Genomic DNA, 9,249 nt, shown 5'->3' with positions numbered 1-9,249 from the left:
TGACAACATTTTGTTCCTCTCTGTCATCTCCTAGCTTGTGAAATGACATTCTGCACATCGCTGTTTCTTCCTGAGTCACAATTTGTGACAAAATAGACAAGTTCAAGACGTAGCTCCAGGTGAATTATGTGCCAAATGTAATGTGCTCGTCCATTCCAGATGTTGAAAGGTCCAGAGGTGAAAAGGTAAAATCATCAAAACATTCACAATTAAAGCTTAGTTTTAGTTGGAGCAGCTGCTCTGTCAATAAATATACTGTAGGGCAAGGCCAGAAAAAAATGAAGTATTTCCCATAAATTCAGCAAATCCATGAAAGTAGTGCATTAATACAAAAATATCAAGCAAGCCACTTTCAACCTACAACTAAATCTGGCATTATGACCCATTATTGATGCACTCTTACAAACTGTATCATGTGCAAAGCAAATTCAGAAGTCATCCTCTGCTTATTAAATAAATAGCTTAGTTTAATATGTGTATAACAATTGGGGGACCCTGGGGTCACTCCACAACATTTAACACTGTACTAATCACATACCAATACAGTCATATCGCATGTTAAATTAAACAGGAGAAACTCTGCTACAAGCACATGTAAGTCATATTTACACACACGGAACACAACTCCAACACCAAGCAAATCAATTATCAAATATCAAAATCTGTATAGTGTCATAAAGTCAACCCACTCATCACATTTCCATTGCTAGAGCTCTGACAATTCATGTTACACAGACAAACGATGTGTCATATGAAAGCTGAGACTGTGACGAGTCCAACAGTTACAATCAGTGTGCTCAATTACCAAAACTCAGTAAACCAGCAGCCAAAGAATATTTATTTATCTATTATGGTGCAAAAATGATTTTAGGTCTGATAAGTGACAAGTCTTCATAAGAAATTCATTTGACATTTCAGCAGATTTTGTGTGTAAATTATGTGTCAGCCAATCATTAAACTGAGCCAGTTATTAATTTATCAGGAAACAAAAATCTAATAACCCTTGTGTACACTGTCTGATAAAAAAAGGGGTAGTAAAAGAAAAGAGAAGAAGAATGCAATAACTTCAGCTGAATTTTACATTAAGAAACGTATATTACACATAGCACAGCTTACACTGAAAAGTCAAATGCAATGTCAGTGTTTGTTTAATGGCATAAAAGGGCCTGAATATTTCTTAATTCTAAAACATACAGCATGTTAAGCTATCCATAGGGCTAGATTCCAGAGGGCAAAGAGTTGTTGAAAACAAACAAGTATTCTTATAGTAAAACTTCTTAAGTGCTTGTGGCAGGCGATGCTCATATTTTCTAAACCTCATCGTGTTCGCCGTCTCTGTGGCGAGACGCACACAGACAAGACGTCTAAGAAGTGAGGAAGCTGCATTTTTTCTTTTTTTATTTCGGAATTTCCACAGAGGTTTGCTGCATATTTTTGTAAGTGGATGAATGCCCTTGTTTTCAGGCTTTTGAGATTGAATTAAAGTGGTGTCATCAGTCATAAATTTAAAAAAGTTCCTGTATGCTGGAAATTCTTTTTGCTGTAATCGTTCTGACGCCACGACTTTATTGTCTCCTGCACCAAGCACATTGTTTCCTTATTACGGTCACGGTAAAGGTAAGTTCTGGATTGTACAACTTACAAGTACAAGTTATTGTTATCATAAATGGCATAAATGACTCATGCAGTGTCCAAAACAGCTCTGCTTTCTTGTACAGGGGGAATTACTCTAATCACCAGCAGAACTATGAGGCATTGTTGAAACCCTTTTAAGCATGTTGGTCTTTGTATTTTACTTCTTGTAAAACAGCGTTTCCCAACAGCAAACTGGTCAAATACAAGAGGTGCCTTGCTGAATTTCTAAACCCTGAGGTTAACTAACAATGTTAATTTCTGCTTTTTTTTTGACTTCCTTCAAAAAGAGGGCTGAGCACGATTAGTGCAACCTTCCTGTGGGGATTGCTAACACAGTGATTTGCTTGACAGAAATGTGAACCCCGCTCTTTGTTAGCAAGGAAACAACCTGACTTTTAAAGTGATTTAAAATATACTTTATTCTTCATGAAAACTTTTTTTTGTGTGTGTGTGTATGTTGTGTTTTATGTAAGTGTATGACGTTATTTTAATGAATTATTTGTCAAGTTTTCAACAATGCCTGCTGCAGCTAATGAAGCCACACTAGATAAAATTTGGAGGAGAGTGAGCACGAGCAGGAGAGGCTGTCCACACTGTCTGAGTTTTGCCTGATGACCTTGTTGGTCAAAGCGTTTGCATCAATATGTTTTCTGGGAGCTTGCAATTTCTTTTTCTTGCACGTCCTGATCTGTAGCCCAGGGTTTGAATCTCATCTGTGGCCCTTTGTTACATGTCATCTCCCCTTTCTCTCACTCCTTACTTTTCTACCACTCTTCAGTTGTCACTATCAAAATAAAAGCCCCAAAAATAGTCTTTAGTCAGAACAGTCAAATGTTCCATTTTATTCACACCTTGGCACCAGAGTCATACCCACATTATGCAACCATGAAAATGTTTTTGACTCATGCAGGAAAAGGTTGGAAAGCTGAGTGAGCGTGAATATTTAGATCAAATAAAAACAACAACAAAAACCAATGTACATAGTGAAATTACCTGTTTGCGACCTGCAATATATTCACTGCTGCCCATAAAGTTGGAATAATTTTGTTTTCAGACACATTCCTGTTTTTATTCCTATGTATACACATCAGGTTAAGTGTGGTTTAATTGATCAATATAGGGTGGGACGACTGATCAAGCATTCAAATCTGTCCCCTCCTGATTCAAAACAGGGAGTCGGAGAGGCTGTGATTAAATCCAACGTCTGAGCTGTGTGTGTGTGTGTGTGTGTGTGTGTGTGTGTGTGTGTTATTCAGATTGTCAGTCATCCAGGTCCAGGGGTTAAATCTGTGGTAACTGGACTTGGTTGTTGATCCGTGAAGACGTTTCACCTTAATGCTGTTTTTTCACAGATCAGAATAGAATAGTATATTTAAAGTCTTGTATTGCGTATGTGATGTAATACTGCATGCTATTAATTTTCTCAGTTATCAGTTAGTTACCGTAAGTCAGGCTTTTTACGGCTGATGGACTTTTCTCAGACCTTTCTTTTGTTATCAGTGACAATTTTGCGTGACAGCTATGAAGAAACCATTGTATGTCTAGCCACCACAGGGCTCCCCACCCAAACACATGTACAGTTTCCAAGTAAAGCTTATGTTTGATTGTGTACAATAACTGTCTTTCCTTTTCCTCATTGCACAACCATGTGTCACAGAATTACTTATTGACCTACACTGCTCTGTGGCTAACACCTTTGGTTAATGCATTACTAGTTCGAACTCCTGCCCTCAAGTGATATTTGTTTTATCATTAAATTCAGAGGCTAAAGATGGATACACTCTTGCTTTTGTGAAATGTGAAGCTTCTTCCTCTTTTTTTTTTTTCAGTTTCTGTGTGGCAACACAAAAAGTCAGCGAACAAACAAAAAGAAAAACACAAGAAAATCTGTCATCTCTCGCCTGTCAGGTATCAAAAAGTTTTACAAAGGTCTCAGCAAGAAAAGACTGGATCCATTTATGTGTAAAATTCAAAAATGGACAGTATGTATGATTTATCAAAGATCAGGCTTTAAGAAGAATGCCAAAAAGTAGACACAGATATTCAAATGTATTAAACACACCAGTATTAAAATGATCGTTATTAAGTTTCAAATAGCTTCATAGTGAAATACTCAAAAAGCCAACTACAAATATTCTTATGTAATATGATGTCTTATACTGTCACCATGGCAACCACTAGTAGCACTTGTTTTGCTGCTTATCGTATAATTTTTTGAAATAAGTCCAGTCCAATATAATCCTAATCCTTTCCAGAAACAGTAACTGATATGAAAAATGGGTTTCCTTCAGAGCAGAGAGGAGGAAGAAGGAACTTCTCTTTACTGTAGCTTCACCTGGACAACCCCAGAGGGCGAGGCTTCAGAGCATCGCACTGAATATATAAGGAGGTGACGATGTTTGACACAACACCGCTCACTGCAGATCCTCTAGGACATCTCAGATCTTCACAGCTATCTTCACAGCCACGGGTAAGGAGTCTTTATTTGACATATATTTTGTATGTATAGGTATTTTTCTACATGATGTAAGGGAATCTTTTTTTTAGTGTGCACATCTTCTTGTTATACACTGAAATTAGTTTTCATACTGACTTCTGATTATTTGTTTTAGAGATGCTTTTCTCCGTCCTCCTTGTGTTGGGCGTCTGCCTGGTGCCTGCTCACTCCAAACAAGCAGGTAGACACAACCTTCACACAGCAGACATGCTTACAATCCTGTTTTTTCTACCTGAATTCATTAGTGTTGTATCACTGGTGAAGATTTAAATCATTTTGATTATCAGTTTGATGAGTGTGTTGTTGTTTTTTTGCAGAAGAATATCTTGGCACACCTCTCCTTCAGAGCTGTTTTGAGGAGGCAAAGAAAATCGTGGATGATGCTTACACATACTCCAGAGCTGAGTGAGTTTATCTTTTGTTTTTTTATAAAACAAAATAAATTCAGCATAAATGTTCACTGAATAGCTTCTTCTCATTAAAGTGACCCTGTGGCTCAGTAACTGTAAGAACAAATTAAAGAACCTCCAAAAAGACCACAGTTTGGACTTTATTTTTCAACTGTGTGACGCCTCCTCTTCCAGGAGTCTGAGACGAGTCCGCAAGGAGGTGGTGAGTCCTCACGATACCCTTCGTTTAATGAAGCAGCCTCGGGGTCAAACGCGCGTCGCTGTCAGATCTGCAGACTACATGGCTCAAACCCTCCGTCTGCTGCAGGAAAGGGCGCATCATGTGCACAAACGTTCGCTCAATGCAACAGGTCAGACATGCGGCATTAAGCAAAGACAACACACAAAGACAACACACACAGAGCTCACATTGTTGTTTGTGACAAATCTTCTTCTTCAGAGGATTCCTGTTTCTTAACATGGGCATAGCGGAGCGCTTGAGAGCTATAATTAAGGGCTGGATGTATAACGTTGACAGACGTGTACACACACCATGAATCAATCAAATGTGTCTCTCTCATTTTTCAGATTTGCTCTCTAGAGAGGACCTGGAAAGGCTCGCTGAAATAACTGGCTGTTCCGCTCAGATCAGTTTCCCAAGCTGCGGCTTCACCCCAAACATTAACAAGTATCGTCAAATCACCAGCATCTGCAACAACCTGTAAGAGAACACTTGACTTTTGTAACACCATCTTGGACATTTACATGCAAACATGTTTGCATTTTTTACTTTTGCTTTACTTTTACCAGAGGAAATGGTTGTGAAAAACGTCTAAACATCTAACCGACCATACACCGCAGAAGATGTGGAAACTTCCCTATTATTTCTCAAGCAGCATTTCTAAACAATGACTTCTCATGTTTGATTTTTAGAAATAACCCCCGCCTCGGAGCCTCCAACACTCCCTTCACCCGCTGGCTACCGGCCCATTATGACGACGGCGTCTCCCAACCGAAAGGCTTCAACAACCAAACAATAAACAACTTCTTGCTCCCACTGGTACAACCTTAAAATCCCAGACACTCACTTTGATCAGTGTTGTGTAAATGCAGGTTTAAAATTCAAAATTCAAATGAAAAACTTCTACCATTAGGTGCGACAGGTGTCCAACAACATCCTAAGCACAACGGACGCAGGCGTGGTCAGTGACCCAGAGTTCACTCACATGGTGACCTTGTTCGGGCAGTGGAACGACCATGATCTCACCTTCACGCCCTTCTCCCCCAGCATCGTTTCCTTCAGCAACGGGGTGAACTGTGACGAAAGCTGTGAGCGTGTTGAGCCATGCCTCCCCATCCCGGTCAGTCTCCACGCTCACACCAAATGTTGTTTTAACCAAGATTAACTAAGATCTCTATAACTATGAACCTTTCTTTTCCTATAACCAGATTCCTCCCGGTGACCCACGCTTGCCCTCCGGCCCGGACAGCTGTATCCCTGCATTTAGATCCGCCCCTGTGTGTGGGACGGGAAACTCTGCCTTCAATTTCGGCGGTGTTGCCAACAAGAGAGAGCAGATTAATGCCCTGACAGCCTTCCTGGATCTCAGCCAGGTGTACGGCTCTGAGGACAAACTTGCTTTGTTTCTTCGCGACAACAGTAGTAATTTGGGCCTGCTTCGCACAAATACACAGTTCAGAGACAACAGGCGTGAACTGCTTCCCTTCAGCCCTCTAAATGCGAAAATGTGCGCCACCCGCGCAAGAGTCACCAATGACACCAACGCCAGAGAGGTGCCCTGTTTTATTGCAGGTGAGTCATCTTGCAAGTTTCCTTTAACTAATGGCTTTAAAAATGTAATGCAACCAGATCAGTATTAAGCCATATGAGAACTCAAATGTTATTGCTGATCTACAAAGCATTAATAAATAATTAATTAACCAAACTACTAGTAGAAACAGGAAATCCAATCTCTGTTTGATTCGTACTACATTTCTGTCTGTTAGGTGATGTCCGCGTGGACGAGAACATCGCCCTGACGTCTATTCACACGCTGTTTATGCGTGAGCATAACCGTCTGGCTCGTGCACTGAATAGAATAAACCCACACTGGGACAGCGAGACCCTCTACCAAGAGGCCCGCAAGATCATGGGTGCTTACACACAGGTAGCTAAACCTCAGAGTCAGTCAGCATTCATAGTTTTGTTTATCAGTCTTTTTTTACTCAAAATAAATGTCTCTGTCTCCTTCAGGTGTTTGTGTTCAGGGACTATCTGCCACACATTCTGGGCCCAGACGCGATACGCAGTCAGATCGGTACTTACCGTGGCTACAGTCCCAACGTTGACCCCAGCATCTCAAACGTCTTTGCTACAGCAGCGTACCGCTTCGCCCACTTGGCCATCCAGCCTGTCTTAGGCCGTCTGGATGCAAACTATAGGGAGAACACTCGGTTCCCCAGTGTCCCCTTGTTCAAGGCCTTCTTCACTCCCTGGAGAATCGTCTTTGAAGGTGAGCGTGTACAAACGCAAGCATTGTAGTTCATCAGTAACTCTGTGTTAAACTGTTGCTCTAATTTGGATTTTGCCTCTCCAGGTGGCATTGACCCCCTGCTCCGTGGTTTGATCGGCCGTCCCGCTAAACTGAATGTACAGAACCACATGATGGTGGACGCTCTGAGGGAGAGGTTGTTCCAGTTTGTGCAGCATTTGGCTCTGGATCTGGGGTCTCTCAACATGGAGAGAGGACGTGACCACGGCTTGCCTGGTACATCCCCATCTCTGAATTTCATCTTTTCGGATTGTCCTTCTAATGTTTCGCCTCTTCCACTCTTTGCTTACTTGTCGTTTACTCCCCTAGGCTACAACGCCTGGCGTAGATGGTGCGGCCTGTCTCAGCCCAGGAACCAGGCGGAGCTCGCTCGCGTCTTGAACAACGCCGACTTGGCCCGCAGGCTACTGCAGCACTACGGTACCCCCGACAACATCGATGTCTGGATGGGAGGTGTGGCAGAGCCGTTAGTCCCTGGTGGCCGTGTGGGACCTCTGTTCGTTTGCCTCATCGCAAGACAGTTCAGGAACACCCGTCAGGGTGACAGGTCAGTGCAGTATGTGTGTGGACAAATACAGTAATGTGTGTTTAAAATCCAGGCGTGGGAAGATATAGTATGTTTTATTTCTAGAAAAAGAAAAGAAAAGAAGTTCAGTCTGCGTTGTCATCTTGGTTACAGCTGTTGCTATGGTGGTACCACCACATACCACCAATGGGGGACACTTTTTGCTTATTTCGTCCTCTCTGCAACCTACTGCAAGTATTTCAGATACAGTCTGACCTCTTTCCCTCCTTCTCTTGTTTGAAACGATCAGGCTGTGGTACCAGAACCGGGGCGTCTTTACTCCAGCTCAGAGAAACGCTCTGGCAACTGCCTCCCTGTCCAGGATCATCTGTGACAACACAGGCATCAACACTGTCCCAACTAACGTCTTCAACGTGCTCTCAAGGTCAAACCGGCTCGTCCGTTGCTCCTCCATTCGAAGCCTGAACCTGAATGCCTGGAGGGAGAGACTCTGCTCAGAGAACTCAGGTAAAACCACTGGGCCAAACTTTTTGACATGTGGGGGAGGGACATTCTGAGTTTAACCCGGTGTGTTTATTTCTTCTCTAATCTCTTGTATGCAAATGTTCGTTTATATGTGGTGTTTGATCTTGCAGGCCCGGGTGATAGCTGTAATGAAGTCAGTGGAGCAGAGGTCGGTTTTTAAGTACTAACACTTAGCAGTCAGTCAAATTATTTATCACGTGTTGTTCTTTTTGTCATCTTGGTGGAGGTGGTTCTCACTCCAATAGAAACCTTTCATGGTTGACTAATACAGGCACATTTTGAAATAAATTCCTTAAATTATGAGAATAAATACGTTTAACTTCTTCGTCTTCTCCATGTACAGAATGTGGAGCAAATGGACCCAGAGGACCCAGAGGACCCCGAGGACCACGTGGACTTCCAGGGCCTCGAGGACAACGAGGTAGTGTCTTCAGTTATTGTATGCACTGTCTGTTTGGATTTTTTGTTGAACCTTAATATCAGATTTTAACACATACTGACACAATAACGCGTATAAACTCAAGTATAAAGATGTACAAAAAGGAAATACAAAATATATCAAATACCTTCAAATTCTGGATAATACATAACAATGAGCTGCTTGTTCTTACAGCGTTTTGAAATAAACTTTTGTTTCTCTGCAGGTCCAGTAGGACCGCCTGGCCCGAGAGGCCCTCCTGGACAGCTGGCTAACATCAGTGCCTCTCAGCCACAGTCTGCCTTCTCTGTCTTCTTGGGCGAATACAACCCATCCTTAGAGAAAATCATTCATTTCCGGCATGTCATCGACAACCAACAGGACCATTACAACTCCGAGACGGGCCTGTTTACATGCGACACCCCAGGTGTCTATCAGTTCAGTTTCGTCTGCGTATCCTTCACCCAGGCAGGACGTTATGACCTGCGGTGCAACGAAAAGATGATTCTGCGTGGTTTCAGGGTTTTTCTCGGAGGTCGCCACTTTTCATCAGGAGACACAGTGGTCCGGCTGGACAAAGGAGACAAAGTGTGGCTGGAGGCCGCAGGCGGGACCTTCGGCTTGAGCACCCAAAGTTACTTCTCAGGACACCTGCTTTACACTGTGTGACAAACAGCTGTCTACTTTAGGTTATCTCTCTGCACTGA

The 9,249-nt window shown here is 42.3% G+C and overlaps 1 protein-coding gene across 2 annotated transcripts; it reads left to right on the top strand.

Moving 5' to 3' along the window:
• The first annotated feature begins 3,966 nt into the window (after positions 1 to 3,966).
• mpx (myeloid-specific peroxidase) lies at positions 3,967 to 8,926 on the top strand. Of its 2 annotated transcripts, XM_010736338.3 has the most exons (16): positions 3,969 to 4,105; positions 4,248 to 4,313; positions 4,450 to 4,537; positions 4,717 to 4,892; positions 5,110 to 5,242; positions 5,455 to 5,581; positions 5,676 to 5,882; positions 5,971 to 6,334; positions 6,529 to 6,689; positions 6,776 to 7,034; positions 7,119 to 7,289; positions 7,383 to 7,620; positions 7,889 to 8,106; positions 8,235 to 8,272; positions 8,468 to 8,545; positions 8,769 to 8,926. In XM_010736338.3, the coding sequence occupies exons 2-16, from the start codon at positions 4,250 to 4,252 to the stop codon at positions 8,775 to 8,777; spliced, it is 2,331 nt and encodes a 776-aa protein (XP_010734640.3). In that variant the 5' UTR covers positions 3,969 to 4,105; positions 4,248 to 4,249; the 3' UTR covers positions 8,778 to 8,926. The 2 variants fall into 2 exon arrangements, with proteins under 2 accessions (XP_019127422.2, XP_010734640.3); XM_019271877.2 differs by lacking the exon at positions 4,717 to 4,892 and having other exon boundaries at positions 3,967 to 4,105.
• Positions 8,927 to 9,249: the final 323 nt, after the last annotated feature.

The sequence above is a fragment of the Larimichthys crocea genome, chromosome IX (assembly GCF_000972845.2).
Source record: "Larimichthys crocea isolate SSNF chromosome IX, L_crocea_2.0, whole genome shotgun sequence".
In the NCBI taxonomy this organism is placed as follows: Eukaryota; Metazoa; Chordata; class Actinopteri; family Sciaenidae; genus Larimichthys; species Larimichthys crocea.
Note: the sequence above shows the minus strand (reverse complement) of the source record. Positions and strands in the feature narration are given on the sequence as shown.